The following is a 19,737-nucleotide window of genomic DNA, read 5'->3' as shown; positions in this document are numbered from 1 at the left end:
ACATTCATAAACTATCTCTGTACACATGTCAACCAACCTTGCATCAGACTGGACCATCCACACAAAGTAAAAATTGTCTTTGTATATTTAAAGTACAGTCAGTACAGGTAGCCAAACAGTACCGTGTCAAACAGTTAAACTTGCTTGCCAGCTAGATGCCACTCTACGCTGTCATTTGATGGATGTTTTTTATCCAAAGCACATTAAAGTACAATGACTGCAAGCATTTTTATCATGGGTGGCCCCAATGGGAATTAAACTCCTCCACCTAGCAGTGTTAGTGCCATGCTGTATCCGTCGAGCGACACAACACCTAACAGTGAGAATAACTCTTCATCAGTCCTCAGCTCTCCACTGCCTTTTAATTTACTAGCTTTCCACTTGTCATATCTTAACAACATTTGCAAATCCCTCTAATGTTGTTCCACTCTGCTTCAGTGGATAACAACTATGACAAACTCTGTTGGTGATAAAGCTGCACTTGGAAAATACATGGTGACTTACGCATAGCTATGCACAACATTTACTGTGACATCTGCTTGCACTGTTTTCTGATCTGTGCATATTTGTTTACATTCTCTGCATCAGTCAACACATATGAGATATTTTTCTACACATATACCACCTCCATGGTGATTTTGACAGGCAATAACAGACAATACTGCACATACTATACCTCCAAATGGAGTGTTGACAGCTAGATATGCACTCATCCAAACTGGCACATTGTGTACATATGTCACCTACATCTGTGAAGTGAATTAATTGACAAGATGTATTGTTCTTACAATGCATGTCTACACACCTACACACTTAATGTACATGGGCATGGCCTCTCATGTATATCTGCTGTGAATTCACGTTTTCTTCATCTTCCCATACCCTTCTCATTGTTGTATATCGCATATATGTTGATATTTTTTTATAATGTTTCCACCTATTTCATACTGCTTTTGTATCATACTTTTGGTATATTTTCATATCGCACATACTCTCCATTCATTCTTTTCTCCATTTCATTCTCAGTTACTTCTGTTGCTGCTATTTTAAACAACCTAATAACCTAATTTGGCATTGGGCAAAAGTATAAATTTTATCATTTGAACTGTTCAAGTTATTTAATATTCCTAAAGTAAAATCTGGCAAAGTCTATCTAGAGAGTTGAATAAAATCCAAATAATGGGCCACTGTGATTTGTTTTATGATTCTAAATTGTAGGGATCCAGAATTATCATAATCAAAATCTCTCTTGCTCTCTACGCTCTCACTTCTTCAACTTTACTTCTCTAGCAAGCCTTCAGTTGGGGGTAAAAATGCATGGTAGCATGATATTTGTGCACTTTTTAGTGAATCAGAGCCTGGCTTATATTTAACTGTGAAATTTGCTGAACCTTTCCTTAATTTTGCTCTCATTATCTTAGCCAGGTATCAAAATGCTACCTACTGTATTGTAATTATATAGATCAAGGACTATCACCAGGTATTGAAAAGCTGAAAAAATATACAGATTATGACAATGACTATATTGAGAAAAGCAAATGACATACATATTGTACCCCAAAACAAATTGCATTCTCCAAACAAAATGAAACATGCTTTTATCCATAAAACATTTTTGAGTCATTGAAGTTATACTATCAAAACTGGTATTAGCATTGACGAATTTCCAATTATTCAGCCCTAGTCATAGGATGGTTTCTCTGACAATCAATCACCAGACTCCTTGTGAATAGACACAAATAAAAAACAGAGAAAGATGAGAAAGACAGACACAGAAGCAGACAGATTGACAAGCAGACGGATAAAGACAGACAGACACATAGATAGACAGAATAATGCACACTGTACCTGTTCCTGCCCTCTGTATGAGGAGCGTGGCCTCGGCCCCGACAGGACACTCTTTGAGCAGCTCCACCACGCGTCCGTGTCCAGCTCCAGCCACCGCCTGCTGATTGACCTCCAGGATCAGGTCTCCCTCTATCAGCCCCGACGCTGCCTGGGAGCCCGGCTCCAGCACCTGGACACACACAACACAGCCGCCTTCTCACACTCCGACCGGCCTCACTGAATAGTCGGCTGGGATTCTGTGGTATCATGCAAGCTCTGTAACTTGTATAACTTCTAAGGTTTCCATGATTAATGTGTCAGAGCATCAACCTACGCATGGTTTATTTTTGTATGCAGGGATCTTAATGTATTAATTTAACTGCTGAGATGTTTTTATAACATCTAAATCAAGATTCTAATCTATTCTGTTCAATGAGCGGACTTGATGAAGCCTGGGTGCTCACTTAACTGTATCCTTAAGGCCCGTTCACATCTAGAATGATAACTATAAAAATGACTATGAACTATAAAAAATATTTAAATTGCTCTATGTCAATAGAATGTCTGTGTTCCTGCTACGATAACTATAAAAAAAATCTAAAATAATAACTATAACTATATGTTTGGTTCAATTTCATAGCAATTTTTTGTTTGCTAATATTGTAGTGTGAATGCTTGAGCAACAATGTAGTGTTAGTTTATAGTTACCTTGTTATTGTTCCAGTAAATACGTAACATACATCTATAATATAAAACGTTTCAGTGTGTTTTGGAATACTTTCATCTGTGTGTGGACTATTATTTCAGCTGACCAACAGCTGAGAAGAGCGCTGTATATATTGCAACCACAACCAAAAGGTTCAATTCCTATTGTTCACTCTGTACTCTACGCTCTACTGTAGTACATAAAAGATGTACAGATTAAAAACCATACATCACCTGTTTAACCCGCTGGCCGGTGGGACTGTCGGCAATAGTGAACCCAAATCCCTCCGCCCCTTTCACCATAGTAACCGTCAGCAGCTCCGCCCCCTGCGCCGCTGCCCCAGCGACCCCCGCTGTGCCCGAGGAGGCCATGGACACGTTGTCGTCGTGAGGCGTGAGCGCCGGGCCTGAGCCGGGCGTGGTGGACGGCAGGGAGGAGCCGTCCAGGTGCGTGTCCCCGGGGTGGGGGGCTCCGGGCTGGGCCAGGGCCTGGGGAGGCAGCTGGGAGCTCAGGGACAGGTACTCCAGGTAGGGGTCGTAGCTGCCGCGGCCGTTCACCACCAGGGGGCGATGCTCCAGGCCGATGGGGGTCAGGGAGGCGCTGGCCGCGCCGCTGGGGTCCTCGGGGTCAAAGGGCAGAGGGTAGCCTCGACAGAGCACCAGGGTCACGCTCTGACCGATCGGCACCGACTGGAACAGCTTGACCACATCGGCGTGTGTGGTGCCAAGCACACAGATGTCGTTAATATAGACGATGACATCACCTGGAGAGGAAGGAAGAGACAGGAGAAGGAAGAACAGCTTCAGCGTCTGAGTCCATGTCATGCGTAGCTGATGGCCACACTCTATAAGGCGGATATTGAATTATGGCAACATAAGGGAAATAACGATTTGAGCAGATGAAGTGAAAGAACACAACATTCACTCATACTCACATGGACCACCTGATCGCGGTTTCAGTGGTCCATGTGAAAACATACTGTGCTGTAAAAATACATCTTATCACCTTCTGTTGCCATAACTGCCAAATCTCTGCGGCAACAGAGCATGCCGCAATGACATAGAAGTAGCATAATGTCCGTCTGAAGTGTCACACAGGGATATAATATCAGTTCACCGGCACTGCAGGCAATCTACAAGTGTATGTGTGAGGCAGAGAGGTGAATGAGAGAAAGAGAGAGAGAGAGAGAGAGCGAGAGAGAGAAAGAGAGAGAGATGGAGGGTCAGTGCCTTGGTTTGTCTCTGTGGATATGCCAACCATCTGGTGCACACTGGCATCCACACAGATCCGTGTTCATGATGATCATGGAAATCTTGAAAATTTGAATGGATGCACACGTGGTCGTGCGCAGACACGCTCACAAACAATAAACAATAGTTCTGGATCGGCTCTCACGCGTGATGCATGATGATGTTGCATATCTGTGCAATGGCTGTCCCACTGATGACCGGTTGGAAACACAAAATGCGAGTGTGTGAGAGTGTTTACGGTTTTGTGTGCCTCTGTGTACAGAGAGAGAAGTAGCCTTCCCTGCTTTAGTTAAAGTCACAGCCCCATGACAAATGCAGCTGCCTCAAATCCTCTATTTCACACTTCTGGAGGCATTCTCTGTCACACATGCACACATGCAGGCACACACACACACACACACACTCCCATGCACACATGCACACGCATACACACGTGTGCACACACACACACACACACACACACACACACATACACAAGCATACACAAGCATACAAAATCCCTAAGAGCAATGCCGCACAGCTCAAATAGGCCAGCTAATCTCAGCCAGGGAGTGCCTGCATGTGACTGTGTGCAGTGTGCATACATGAGTGTGAATGTGCGTGCGCATGCATGTGTGTGAGGGGCTCTGGCAATGTCACAGAGAGGAGCAGAGCAAGTTGGAGAGAGAGAAATCAGAACAGAGAGAAAGGAAAAGGCTGACAGACCAGGATAGAGGGATAGAGGGACAGAGAGAGAAAAAGCAGGATTGGAAAGAAAATATACTGGGGCTGAAAGCAGAGGAGAAGCGTCAGATGAGATGGGTAGATACAGAAGTATATAAAGGGTAAGCAAGAGAGACAAAGAGAGAGATGGGAATAAAATAGAAAGAGATGGATTCCAGATAAGAAAGAAACTGATAGGCGGAGGGAGAGATGTAGAGGCGGAGAGTAAGAGCTGAGAGTAGGAAGGAGGATTCCCAGCTCCAAAATGAGCTCTAAAATGAGCAGTTTAGACACCAACAGTGCCAGGCATGGGGCCAGCTTGCTGGTTCAGTGGAGAGCGCACATAAAGCCTCACACAGCAGAGCAGAGCCTTCACTCAGCCAGGCTGGAGCTGTAACCTACATCCTGGCTGTGGTCTACTGACAACTCTTTGACCTAGGGATCTCCTACAGGTATTTTCTTGACACTTTAGTCATTAAACTGATGCTCTTATCCAGAGCAACTTATAATGAGTTAACAGGTAGGAGTTATGTATCAAGGATACTGACAAGACACACAGCTGCAGATGGACACACACTGGCTGTTGCAGGGATCAAACCTGACCTGTCAGTTATGGTATGGCTATTTTCATCAAGGCACTGGAGAAATTTCATAGCGCTAGTGCACACTGGTGGCGCAGTTGTAAAAGGGGATGGACTGGGAGGAGAAATGATCAGTAGGTGTGGTAGTGGCTGGTGTCAATCATGGTCAATCAAATTATCTCCTTTTATTCACCGCCATGGCACACTGACAGTGACAGAAACCTTTTCCCAAGAGGAAAGTGATGTCCTTGTCCGGAAGGTGCGGAATCACAAGCCGCAAATACATGGCACCCCAAATATGCCGCCAAGGGCAAATGATGCCCCTTTTTAAGTTGAATTCATGTTTCTAGAGATATTGAAATCCCTGTCACCATGTTTTCCATGCGTGATATGTTGAGGTCGAAGGGAAGTGTAGTCTTTACTGGGCTAGATTAAGGGGTGATTCTTACCAATATCTGTCATCCACAACTGCTTGTAGGGTGTATGAGGGCGATGCCTTTCGGTTGACTAAATCCCTGTAGCCACCCAAAGGCGACAGGACAGGTTTGTGCCTTCCATCGGCTGCCTATAATTTGAGCAATTGCGCTTGCATCATCCAATGTGAGTACCTAGATTCAATCTTCAATCTTCAATCTTCAATCTATTCAATGCAGCTAGCATCATGCACTTGAAAAATGGGTGCAAAATATCTTTATAGTGCTTTTGTGCACACCAAACTGGGTGACTCCCTCAGGACCACCCGTTCCCACCAATCATTGATCTGTATCCTTATCTAAAAACACTGGGCTGCCGTGGGTGTTATCAGTTGCATGTGTCATCTCCATCTTCCCATCAGGTTTCCAAAAAGCAGTGCCCAAAGGATGCCATTTTCTAATTGCAATAGAGATAGGCCTATGGCTGCGATGAAGAACACAGTGTGGTAGTGCAGGAGCATGGCTATAATTGATTTGATGAAATTTATAGTGGTTATTATTTTAGTAATAAAACCCACAAATCTGTACAGATAATCAAAAGAAGTACTTCAATCATGTAAATGGGATTATTGTGGAGAGTTGTCAAATTATGTAATCATGTAAACAGTTTAGTCGGACTAACCACATGCAGAAACAGCTAACTTTGTAGCACAATAAAATGTGTTTCCATTATTTTGTCAGTTGCCTGTAGTTTGTTTTACATTATTGATTAAAAAGGTAAAAGTTGAAGAATTTATATCAAAGTGAAACAGGCAAACATAACAAACACAAAATAGGTTTATAAGAAAGCCACAAAAACAGCACAGAACGGCAGCATTTTTGCTAAAATGTGGTCTGAGCAGGCAGAGGCGCAATAGTAATTTTGAAGCCAAAATTGCACTGCACCACCTGATTTATGTTGACACTCCCATCTAGTGCACTCCCATGCTCATTTCAGCACAAGCAATGGCATGGTGAGCCAACAAATTACCGGACAGGCTGGGAAAAAAACCTGCTTGTGCCCAACAAAATTGCCACTTTGGCACACAGGGTCACTGCACTTGATCTGCAGTGGCACAAAATTATGGCCAATAAAGTTGTAGCATCAAAATAATGAGGGTATACTTTGCAGTTTTCTGGTGCAAGGATCTGTGATGATGTAAGTTTGTTTGTAGCTGTTTGGTATATTTGTCCCTTATTTCATTTCTCAACTACGAGCCATAATCCTGTGGAGGCACAGCACAGCGTACGCATGGTTACCTGTGTCCATCTTCCCGTCCTGAGCGGCGGGTCCCTCTGGTATGACGCTCTTGACTTGCAGGAACTCGTCGGGCTCGTCGCCTCCTATGATCGTGAAGCCAAACCCCATGTTGCTCTTCTGCAGCGCTGTGGAGAGGAAGCTGCCCTTCAGCTGGGTCGGGTCCCGCGTGAACAGGGGCTTCTCTGGAGGGAGGGAGCGGAATGAATGAGCGGAAGGAATGAGTGGCAGAAAAGATTTTGCATCGTGATATTTTAGATATTTTTTATTATGCTCTGGCAATGTTTCCCAAAATGGGTTGATGAAGCAGTATACATATCTCTCTCTATCTCTTGAGAACCGAATATTGCTGCTGTTGTGTCCAAACCTTGTAGATTTTGGTGTTTTACATTGTTTTTGCTTGAAGTTTCACATGATATTTTGGGTGCTGAGCAATATGACCCCATGACCTCATGCCCCAAGGGCCCATTAAACCCATTCAACACCCAAATGCATAGCCATCAGTGAAGAAATGTTTTCCTTGATTCCTGAAAAGTTGAGTGTTTGGTGTTTGGAGATACAAGGTTTTCACCCGGCTGCAGCAGTACATTATGTCCTGGTCTAGAGCGTTCTCATACTCATGCCTGGATTATCCTGCTGGGGGCCCCAGGGAAAGCATGTTCTCTGCCCCCCCGCTCTGCCAGCTAGCTCCATTCGACCCTGTACATTGTGACATTGTGCATCTGCCCCGTCAAGTACTCACCATGGAAGTATTATGGTGCTCACCCACTAAGCTGCCCATCCCATGAGATTAGGTTAGGAAAACAATATTAAAAAATGCTCAATGTACTATTGAACTAACTATTGAAGGTGACAAATTTGTATCAGAGAGCAAATTTACAATTAAATTACAAATCTCAGGGCCCTCTCTGGTCTGGGGCCAAAGCCATGTGTCTTGCATGTCCAGTCTGTAATCCAGGCATGTTCATATCTGTGCAAATGTGTGAGTGTTTGAGCATGTCTTGTTTTAGGCACTGTGCATAATGTACATGATGATTTGATTTTTCTTATAGTGTCATACACCATACTGGTGCCCAGCCCACATGGGCTTATAAGACACTGTGAAACTAAGTTATAAAACAAAAGGTACAATACAACATAGAATGCATCTACAATTCACCTTCAAATGACATTACAAACAATGAATTTCAATATCGGAGCATCCAATATCTCATTCAGAATTCAGAATATATAAGGATCCCTAAACAGATATTTCAAGGCTTTGACCATCCTTCATCAAAATAAATCACAATGAATTAGCTTATCGCACAACTTAATTCTTAAATCATTATTTGAGGGGCAATAAAACATGAAGTGAATTTCATTTTCAATCTCATGTAAGCAACTGCACAATTTTAAGTGTACCTCTGTATATAGTAGGCAGTGGCAGAGCTGAGAGGCCCTGACTCTGGATCTGCTGCTGCTGCTCCAGGCGTCTCTTAGCTTCCAGGACCGGGTTCTCAAACTGGGTCCTTCGATTGATGTGGCTAAAAAGATTAACTCATCATTACAACAAATTTGGCCTGGTCTAGAAAAAAAGCTCACGCCTTTCAATTAGTTCAAACAGCATTTAGATAGCGTATTTGTTCAAAGGTTGGCAATGCAACACATTTAGAAAATACAATAGGTGGAAAAAGCAGATTTTGTCACTATAGCTTTATTCTCAAGATAATCCTTCCACACCAGCGTTTCACTGTAAAGGTTTTGTCAAATGAGCAGTGACGTGAGAAAGGAATGGGAATTCAGTCATTCATCATTTATAACCAAGCATTGTAAATCATGGAAATGCATTTGCTGTTTTACTACATTGTGGAGCAGTTGAGGCATCCAAGTCAACAGGGAGACTTACTCTACGTAGTAGCTGCCGTAGATGGGGTCATCTATCTTCTCCCAGCCATAGGGAAGCTCTGAGAGACAGGGGAAAACAGACGGGAAAAATGAAGTCAGTTTATACTGAGAGTAGAGGAAAGAATGTAGGCACTAAATTGAACCATTGAAGGGAGACAACATGAATCTGCAGGGCTCACTGCTAGATGCTCCCAAAGTGCTCTTTTAGTAGACAGACAACACTTCGATCCACAGCGGTGGCTTCTTCATGGAGACACGAATCACAACACAGACATCAATACAAAGCAGGGCGGTAGGAAAAGAACATTTAAACTGTCTAATGCATCTCATCTTGGGACTGCAGTCTCTTTCTTTCTTTCATTGTCTCCATTTGTCACGTGCACCACTCCTTCAAGGACAAATACCTACCCCATACTACTTCATATTTGTCTCTTTTCTCTCTTTCCCACCCACTCCCTCTCTCCTTGGACGGCTGCCATGGCTGTTGTGTTAATTGTCTCCTCCTCTCCCTCCCCTGGTTCTCTGCTCTTTCCTCAGTTCATCCATCCTTTTGTTGATTTATCTCTCTCCTCTCCATCGGAGGAGGAACTGGGTCAAGGCACCTCTAAAATTCCCTTACTCTATGCCCTATTCTTCCATTCCACTTCTCCTAACTTTTCACTGACACACATGCACAAACACACTTTCACACAATATATACTCTATAGGTACTCTATAATGAGCTCCCTTTTCCAGTGTATCCAAAATTCAAGATGTTTTGTTTTAGTTTTTTGCACTCAGCCATCAGTAAATCATAAGGAATGGGAATGTTAGGTCAAAACAAGAGGCTTAACCTCACACTATAACTCTTACTAACAGGAAAACACTCGACACACACACACGCACACACACACCCTGACAGTCCATCTGCCCAAGCTGTTCCCCTCCCACTCAGACATATACTAAAATACAGTGCTTCTGATTAGAATTCATCGTCTAGCGTTCCTGAAAGACTGATCTTCCTCCCTCCTATTAATTCACCCTCATGTCTTGTATTAAAGAGTCTTATTCATGAAATTCATGACAATATCCGTAGGTGGGGATTTTGCACAGGGAAACAAAGCATACCCAACAAAGTGCTGGAATACTGCGGTCATACCGTTTGAAAGATTACAAATACAGCATGACATCACACTTACCATACGCAAAAATAAATAAATCATAAAACGGACAACTTGGGTAGCAGAAGGAGGCGGAGTTAGGTGGAAAGCGTCAACAGTGAGGGAGTGGGTGTGAGGGTGTGTTGGATGTGCGGTGTGGATGATGTGTTGAATCGGGGGGGGGGGGGGCTTCCCGTTGTGTACCGATGTGACGCTCCACTGGGTCTGCATCCCTCATTAGCTTGCAGCGGGAGAGCAGGGATCGATAACTAGTCACCTCTGAGCAAACCATAACCACTGACAGCACCCCTCGGCCGTCTCCCAGAACCACACACACACACATCCAACCAAACATGAAAAACACATAGGCAAGAAAGCACTCTATGCACCACACACACACACACACACACCTGCACGCTTATGCACTTGCAAAATCCAAAGCCACACATTCTTTTTTATTATTTGGTCTGTGTGACACTAATACTCAACACCCCCCTCACAATGTGATATGATTATAACCAGATTTGTGAATTTGATATCTGATATGTGTGTATACATGTGTATATACAGTATATATGTGCATTCCTGTGTGTCCTAGTTGGTGAGCGTGCTGAGTGTGCACTGCAAGGAGAAAGGGGTGCACACTGCAATTATCTCGTCTGCTTTCCCATTCGCTCAAACCACACGCATAGCGCTCCCGTTACCTCGGATGACCCGTCTCATACCGCAGGCGGAAAAGCAATGCTTCGAGTTGTATGGATTCACACATCAAACCACCTTAAATTCCCTCCCACCCCGTCTACGAACCACCTTAAATGTCTGCCTAACTCATCCACTAGTCAGCCAACATTGCTTGCCCTCCCCCTAAAGTGAAAGGGAGACAGTTTCCATGGAAACCACCAGTGGAAGTCTCTTTTTTTCCTCGCCTGAGCTGAGGGCTCTGTCTTGTCTCTATTTCCTTCCTCTGAAATAGAGAGAGGGAGAGAGAGAGAGAGAGTGCATGTGTGTGTGTGCGTGCGTGAATGTGTTTTCATGCATTTGTGTGATTGAGTCTATATTTGCAGTGTGTGTTTGCGATTTGTATTAGCTGGGTGAACTGAGCGGCTTAAGTTGTGATTCACTCTGTTGCATGTCTGAATGAGTGAAACCCTCATCGTCTGTGACACCAAATCAATTAACACCTCACACATATGCACACATTAGCCCCAGAGAGATAGCAACAGATTGCCAAGGTAGCTTTCATAGGGTTTGTGTGTCCTTGTGTGCGAATGTGTGTGTTTGTGCATGTGTGTGTGTGTCTGACTGTCCTACACAATATCTGTAACACAATATGCTCATGCACGTGCCTTTAACGAGTGTGTTCAGTGTGTCTGTGTGTGTACAGTATACGCACTGTGGGCATGCTTGTGTTTCCTGGTGCTTGTTTATGTGTATCTGCGCTGGCGTCTCTTGACATAAAGTCTAATTTTGATTCCTCTGCATTAGATGACTCATCTTTCCTCTCACACAAAGTCTCCCTGACCAACAGGCAGGCAGGAACAGATACAATAAACTCATTTGACTCGGAGGGAAAAAAAACACACCATATCTAACAGAATAAATTTATATCTCAATACTAAAAAACATCCTCCAACTTCTAATAATCAAGACCACAGAATCCAAATTATATGACTGGAATACACTTAATGTTGAATTGCATTATCATTGACATGTATATATCAGCAAGCTACATCCCATGCTCAACAGTAGACAGTCCCCCAAATCCTTGCACATATAACCTAATGCACCACAAGACCGCCTGCATGAATATCGGAATAGATGTTTGAGGAATTCTAGTCTTTAACATGGATTGAAGAGCGAGAGAGCAGCAGGGACAGAGAGAGAGACAGAGCAAAATAACAGTGATGTAACTTAGAGGTAACATTCAGCACAGCTCCATCACTATTTGACACTGGATGCATGTGCTCCTCCATATGCAAACCTCCCTCCGTCTCCATCTGTCTCTCCCTTGCCGTCTTCAGAGGAAGCAGAGCTGACGGACAGGAAATCCCACCGCACATCATCATCACTTCCTCTCTCTCCCCTCTCTCCACACACACACACACACGTATCTTACATTCTCAATATTCTCTGTTCTCTCTCATTTCTCATTTCTTATTACTTCTCTCTCTCTCTCTGAAGCCTACAGACGAGAGTTTCGACATTGTAACATTGGTCTCAGTGAGGATTCCTGCCTCTAAACCAGACATGAGCGGCACATTTTTGGCAACGGCGCTGAGATTACTTTGAAACTGGAAGGGGGTTGAGTGTGTATCAAAGGCAGAATTGAAACCAACACCCGCCGTGATGTGAAGCCTGTCCTGCTCTGTTTTTGCCTCTTCTGAGAGAGAGAGGAGATATGGGGCTTGTGTTGCGTAACAAAGGACTCGCCTGACAAAAAGACTGCAAGCGAGCTAGATCTGTGGTGACAAGCCTTTGAACTCTGCCAGTCGGCTTGAGCATATAGATATAACACAATACACATGCAGACATACATTTGCACCAACACACATCAACACAAACAGGCGTCTCCTCAAATTCACCCAAAACGCACCGCGGGAGCAAAAAAAGCTTGCGAGGGCGTGCGGGGGGGAAAGAGAATAGTGAATGAGGATATGAGATGATAAAGGAAAAATGCAGCAAAAAGACGAGAGGCGTATCGGGGAGCAACGGAAAGGGAATAACAAGACGGAGAATGCAAAAACATCACTGATGAAAGTGAGGCTGAATGTTTGTCTGCCTCCTGCCTGGGGCTCCAAAACCCCAAGAAATCCTTCAGGCAGATGGGCAGTTAAACAGCACCACCTCTTCATGCTGTTCCCTCCCCAGATTTATTGTTTTATTCACTTCCCTTGTAGAATCTTACATCCTGGCTTCCATGCATATTTCATTATTCAAAACTTCATGTCCATTAATGCAGGCAGAAATGGAAAATCTCCTTTAAGTTGCCGCTTGGCGCGCAGCAAGTGTGCGAAAAGTGTAAACATCCAAACAAAAACATACCTAAGGGCTATGGGACACCGGAGTACCCATTAAAAGAAAAACAATAACAGCATGTGCAATGTAAAGAGCAGCATGCCCGATCAATACTACATCCTTCTGTCCTTCGCATGGCTGTTGAGCGGTGTGTGCACAGGAGCGACAGCGAGGACTGAAACCAAGCACCTCCTGGCAGAGAGGAGCCTGAACCTGTTTCTGGAAGGCATCAATTCAAAGGTGCTGTGAGAGGATGTGATGTGTCATCTAGGATCTTCCCAACCATCTTCTGCCAACTGCATTTGATTCAAAATCCTTTGCCCTTGGTGATGGCAAAAAGCATTAACCTCCTTTAACCCCCCCCCCACCTCCCCACCTCTGTTTCCCCGAAGAGAGACACAGACAGGCAGGCAGACAGACAAAACAAAAGACAAACAGCCCAAAATATGGGTATAGACACACAGTAGGTAGACAGTAGACAAATGGAAAGAAAGAGGCAGGAGAGGGAGGGCAGATATGGATGGATAGATTGACGACACCAGTGTGTGTGTGTGTGTGTGTGTGTGTGTGTGTGTGTGTGTGTGTGTGTGTGTGAGAAAGCAGGAGTGAGATTGAGTGAGAAGCAGATTGTCAAAGAGAGTGTGAGACAGAGCGACCTCTGCAGAAGGCCGGGTTTGTGCAGCCAGACCGGCGTTATTAGAATTCCTGTCACAGCCGAGTCCTTCGCTGGGCAGAGGAAGAGACGGAGAGACGCAGAATGGAGGGGAGAGAGAGAGAGAGAGAGAGAGAGAGAGAGAGAGGGAAGGAAAATTGAGGAGAGGCAGATTGGAGGGGAGAGAGAGCGGTAAAATTGAGGAGAGGGAGAATGGAGGAGAGGTGGGAGAAGGTAACGATTCAGATCTGTTGAATCACATCACAACCCAATTCACTGACTGAAGGCTGTGAATGTGGCGAAGGAGGTAAGATCACCTCACTGTGATATGTTTAATCATCTTGAATCACCCAAGAAACTCTCTCTTATTGGCATGAATGATATCTGCATTTGACTTTCCTTGTATTTGACACACGCATTTGCTTTCCCTGATCCTAACTAGATCCTAAGCAGCTTTGCTTTGCTGCTTTGAAGCACAACTTGAAGTCGCTAATGAGGAGGCACGTTTTGTTCTGTTTGGAGTGTCCTTGATTTTTGACAATATGATTGTGTTGATATTGTTCAGCACGAGCAGACTGGACATCGACCGACGCTGTAGACATTCAAATGAATTTCCAAACATTTCATCATGAAGCTTGAGCAGAAGAAAGCAATTGGAAGAAATACGATTAAATATGCAAGACCTCGCTGTATGTGAGGTGTCACTTCTGGGCTAATATTTAATCGCTAACTAGCAACAAAGCAAGAATGGCAGCATTTATTTGTCAAGTATACACATTATCAATTACATTACAAAACCTTTCTTTATGTTACTGGTACACCTCACTGAACATATGGAGAAGTGTGGAGAAGGGTCCGGCTACATAAGACCAGCGACCGACAAGTGCCTCAAACAATAGAATATTTTTGTGTTCATTTTTTTTGAGGGGGGAAACATGCCACAACAGTGAAGCAGGACCAGAAAACACAGGTACACAAACACAAGTGCAAAGGCACAAACTACACACTCACAAACACAAAAAGATGAGCTTGAGACAAAGTATACTCAGATGAACACAAACTACAGCTCACAAAACGAGAGAGCAAACAGGTAACAGCCTTTCTCACTCACCGTCTTCCTTGCATTCCTCAGGTGGCTTAGCCTTCTTTGCCAGCCGAGGATCCAACCACGATGTAGTTTTGGTGTTGTGACTGGAGAGGAGCGAGAGAAGAACAGAGAAAAAGACGTGTAGGGCAAGACAGTAAGAGAGCAGAGGGGGAAACAGAGGTCAGAGAGAGAGTGACAGATAGGATAAGAGAAAGAGATTGCTAAGTAACACTAATGACCTGTGTATGCAAGTGTGTGTGTGTCTGTGTGTGTGCGCATCCGTGTGTGTGTGCGTCAGTGTGTGTGTAGGTATAAGGAGAAAGAAACAAGGGAATTTCTAAGGTAAACTAAATGGCCATTAATCCACTAATTAGCCCTCAGCCACTAATTAGTAAGGGTGAGAGGAGAGGGCAAAAGTTTGCGTGTGTGTGTGTGTGTGTGCCCTATGTGTGCCTGATTAGCAGCATTAAGTTACATCAATTATTCAACACAGAGGCAAGTGCTATAAACTTTACACTTACACACAGGCAAACACAGACAGCCATACATAAAAGAAGTCTATAATTAGGTGAACTTTCAGATTTTTAATTTGTTTTTAAGCATTTTGTGTTTTCATTCAGCTATTAATAAAACAGGTAACCCCGGTGGCAACTATAGACTCAGAGGAACACAGTCGTTTGTTGACAATGAAATAATTTCTTGGGTCCTAAGAATAGATTCTTATAGACTCTCTCTTTCTTTCTCTCTCTCTCTCTCTCTCTCTCTCTCACTCTCTCTCTCTTACTCTATGAAGTAGACCTCTCCCTTCTCGGTATAGGCCATCTCCCAGTTGTCGGGCAGAGGGCCGAGCTCCTCCTCGTCCGTGTCTGGGACTTTGGCTGGGGATTTAGGAGGAGATTTAGGGGCCTCCTCTCCCTCGGTGAGGGGCTCAGCGGAGGTTTGGGCCTGGCTGGGCACCTCAACAGCAACCTCCCCAGAGGCATCTGTGCTCTTGTCCTCATGTTCACTGGACTCTGTGGATCACACACACACACACACACACACACACACACACACACACACACACACACACACACACACACGCACGCACACACGCATGCACACACACAGTTATTCTATAATACATTCTATTCCTCTCTGGCTAGTTCCACATAACCCCACTCTGACACTCTCTGGCCACGAACACACACACACACACACACACACACACACACGCAGACCTGAATGCACACTCTACACGCCATGCATGATGAGTCAGAGCCAAGCCACTGCAGAGCTATGAACCCCCAGGAGAGAGAGAGAGGGAGAGAGAGAGAGAGGGAGAGAGGGAGAGAGAGAGAGGGCGGTGAGAAGGGGACAGAGGACAACAAGCATGAGGGGAGAAAAAAACATGAGGATGTCAGAAATGGAGAAACAGGGAAAGACAGAGACTTTAGGGGTCAGAGACTGAGTCAGAAACACAAGGAAAGGTTTTTCAGAGTTAGGGAAGAGCTGGTGCCATCTGAGCGGATCAGCAGGAAGCAACAGAGGAGAGGAGTAACACCCCTAATGAAAAATCCCTAATATGCCTATAATATGCTCTAATACACCTATAATATTCCTATAATATCACTATAGGGACTTTAATGTGTCTGCAGTAGTCAATAAAGAGTTTATACCAACCTTGTCATAAAGGGTATTTTTTTTATTCCTATAGTTTCACTGTAATATTCCTATAGGGACTTAAAGTTTTGCTGTGATATTTGATATATGATGCCGTATAGTACCACTAAAAATATTATGGGACTACTATATCATTACTATATCATAAAGGGCTATGGAAAAGAGGAGTGAGGAAGGGGGAAGGAGAAAGAGCACAGCACAAAATGAGAGTAAGAGAGGAAAGGAGGAAAATGAAAGTAAGAGACGAAACAACAAACAGGAGGCAGACAGAGAGAGAGAGAGAGAGGGCAGAAGGAACAGGACCATGGAGACAGAGGGAGAGCAAGAGAGGGCAGAAGGAAAAGGGCCGTAGAGGAGAAGAAGGGAGAGGGGAGAGTGGGGGTATTAATAGAAACCAGGACAAAGGCCAGTGGCGGCAGAGCAAAGACAGCAGGAGAGACGGAGAAATGAGAGGACAGAGGGATGGAGAGGCAGAAAGAGGGGTGAAGCCAAAATGAGACTGTGGGCAGCGATAATAGCAGAGACATTGAGGTGCCCTTGTGCACAGTGTTACATAAGGTTATTGAGACCCTGTGAGGTTCACACACACACACACACACACACACACACACACACACACACACAGTCTGTTAATGTCTGAACATGTTAATGACTGGTAGGGGTAGGGGGTTCGTTGTCAGATTTGTAGCCATCTGCACTGGCGCTTGAATTGCAGAACTGAAACTGGACTAGAAGACAATAGAAACTCTCGATCTATCCTTAGGGGAATATAAAAAAGCAAGGTAACAATTGTTATGGCAACTGGCACACTTCCCTGGTTTTACTCAATCATACCGGTTAGACAGTGTCTGCCAACGGGAAATAAAGTCCCAAGGGACAGCCTTAGCCTTCACGCCATATCATCTCCTCACACTAAATATTATGTTATAAAATGTCTTCTGATCAGGTCACCTGTGAAAATAGACTGCATTTAAATCTAATCTTAGACAAGCAATGTGGTATAAAAATACCAAAACAGAAAATGGCTGTAAGTAAATCAACTTGTTCACTTTCATCTAATGTTGCCTATGTACGTGTATATGTTCTCTCTCTTTGTCACTCTCTCTCTCTCTGGCTCTCCATCCTACCTGGCGTGATGGCCACCCCGTTGCCGTTGACAACGGGGCTCTCCTCCTCCTCCTCCTCGGGCGGCTCCAGGCTGGCACGCTGCTCCATGTTGCTGACTGACTGGTTCCTCTTCCTCTTGCCCTGGGCGCTGGGCCGGGCTCCGGGCAGCAGGGCCTCACTCACATTCAGAGGAGGGGCTGCGGGGGACGGCTCCGCTGGGGGTTTAGGTGTCCCGTAGAAGTTATCTGCCCAGGGGAGAGAGGCACACGGAGAGAGGTGTTTGTGTTAAAGGACACATGTAGGTCTACAGAGAGCTTTCAGGTGATGTAATGCACCCTCTGGCAGCCATAGTCGAGGTCCTGGTCCATAACTGATCACCTTTCTAAACGTGCAACTTGGCTGTCTCAACAGACAGGTAACTAATATGCTGTTTTTGACTGGGAATTGATCATTTCATCACAGATACATTTTGTTTATTTGTTTACATTTTGTGTTCATAATGTTACATACATAATGTTCTTGTTAGCTAGCCAATTACAGCATCTGGTCAGCTAATGATCACTGTCATCTGATATGTGCATTAGCTAACATCTAAAGCTAAATCTAGTAGAAGCTAGTGTTTGCTAAATTAACCTGCTAGCTAGTTAGCTAACTTAGCTAACAAAGCTAAAAAACAGTTTTTTGTTTAAGATAATTGAGCAGGCTCTTCTCAAGCTATAACTCATAGGACTAAAAACCGTGTGTCACAGTTACTAAATTTGGAAACAAATCTACCTTATCGTTACTGAATGGTTCTGCACCCACACCACAACAATCTTTTTCTTGTATGTCTCTTTTCTCTTTTTTGAGCCTGGCTGTTATATATCTAGCCATTATTTGTACACAGCCATTTCTTCAATAGACCTCCATGATGGCACCAGCTGTTGTTGTTAGGACATTTGTGACACAAACTTCAAAGCCTCTGAAGATATTTCATACCGTGGCGTCCAAGTTATTTGTCATAACAGAATCTAAGAGCATTTCTCATGGCTGAATCACAGAAATGAATTCACCTAAGCTGCACTTTGCTGCCGTTGCACCACATTCACCGTAATTGTATTGCTGGTAAGGAAAATGTGACATTAGTCATTGGGAAAGGCTGAAGGACAGTATGGTGGAGTGAAAGGACAATAGAGGAAGGTCCTCTAGATAGACTCACTGGAGATGGACACACTCTTTAGACATCAAAGAATATGAGGCTACTCTCAATTTGATTGACATGGCAGCCTCTATGATTTCATGGCTTTCTATAAGTTGTGATTTTTAATGCTGTGCTATATATATTTGGCAGGTCACATTGCCTTCCTCATGATATTTGATCTTAAACCACAATAAAGCACTGCTTTTATTTGAAATTTAAATAAGATCCTCACTGTCGGGGGAAATACATGCTGTGATTAAATATTGAGTGTAAGTGAGAGGCAGAGATGTCTTATTTTATTATCCCTCAAAATGGAAAGGAATGGGAGGGTTCACAAAGAGAAAACAGAGAGAGGGGACAGGGGCAGAGGGAGGAGTGACTGGGCAAGGAAGAGGGATGGAGGCAGCAATAAAGGACAAGAGGAGGATCAGCAGTAAAGAGTCCAGGGACATGAGTTTACTTTCATCCCAGCAGGAGAGGGATAATTATTAGGAGAGGCTCTATCACAGGCAACACTTCCCAGTAACTACACGACCCTGCTGCACCAAGCAGAATTAACAGTATGCCACATTATGACCAAAATACAAATGTGTGAACAGGCAGGCACATATAAACAAAGACACGTGTATGAACCTGCATACAGACACCAGGCACATACTGGTGAAATCATAAGGATAATCTGAACAGACTTGTAAGGATGCTTTACAGAACACAAAGCACGCTGACATCAGAGGAACCAGATAACTTCTTTAAGCACCCTGCTGTTCTTCAAGACATGATGTCCCCCTGTTCTTTGCCTGAGGGTATCTTTGGCTCTACACAAAGTTCAATATCCACCTTCAGCTATGACTCATCTCACACACAATAACATACATAAGCACTTACGTGCATGCCCATGCGTACACTCGCTCCTACACACGCACACACACACCACAATTACCTTGAAGAGTTTCCTGCTCGATGGTACTCAATCTGTAATTTAATTCTCTTTCATAATCTTCTGAATCTGCGTCTCCCTCTCTTTGTCTACTTACCTCCTGTCCCTCATTCCCTCTTCTCCGCACTACTTGCTCTTATTTTAATGTGCATTACAAATTGAGTTATAGTGCCTCCAGCGCAGCCACCCAGAAAGAGACAGTTTCCCCCAGTGGGGATAAGTAAGCTCTGTGTAAGGGAAAGGCACACTGTAAATACACAAAGACACACAAACATAAAAGAAACACACAAAAAGG

At 44.1% G+C, this 19,737-nt stretch overlaps 1 protein-coding gene across 1 annotated transcript in view; it reads right to left on the bottom strand.

Moving 5' to 3' along the window:
- magi2b (membrane associated guanylate kinase, WW and PDZ domain containing 2b) overlaps positions 1-19,737 on the bottom strand; it is a 65,980-nt gene that overhangs the window by 14,831 nt on the left and 31,412 nt on the right. Inside the window, exons 4-11 of the mRNA XM_071537741.1 lie at positions 17,346-17,570; positions 15,341-15,569; positions 14,581-14,660; positions 8,665-8,722; positions 8,181-8,302; positions 6,779-6,961; positions 2,767-3,296; positions 1,849-2,017 (exon numbers count right to left, since the gene is read on the bottom strand). Coding sequence (XP_071393842.1) covers positions 1,849-2,017; positions 2,767-3,296; positions 6,779-6,961; positions 8,181-8,302; positions 8,665-8,722; positions 14,581-14,660; positions 15,341-15,569; positions 17,346-17,570 — 1,596 coding nt within the window. The remainder of the gene's footprint in view (positions 1-1,848; positions 2,018-2,766; positions 3,297-6,778; positions 6,962-8,180; positions 8,303-8,664; positions 8,723-14,580; positions 14,661-15,340; positions 15,570-17,345; positions 17,571-19,737) is intronic.

This window comes from Centroberyx affinis, unplaced genomic scaffold (genome assembly GCF_046629955.1).
Source record: "Centroberyx affinis isolate AG114_WGS23_722 - 3 ecotype Tasmania unplaced genomic scaffold, CSIRO-AGI_Caff_v1 ptg003110l_1, whole genome shotgun sequence".
Taxonomy (NCBI): Eukaryota; Metazoa; Chordata; class Actinopteri; order Beryciformes; family Berycidae; genus Centroberyx; species Centroberyx affinis.
This window is presented reverse-complemented; position numbering and strand designations above follow the sequence as displayed.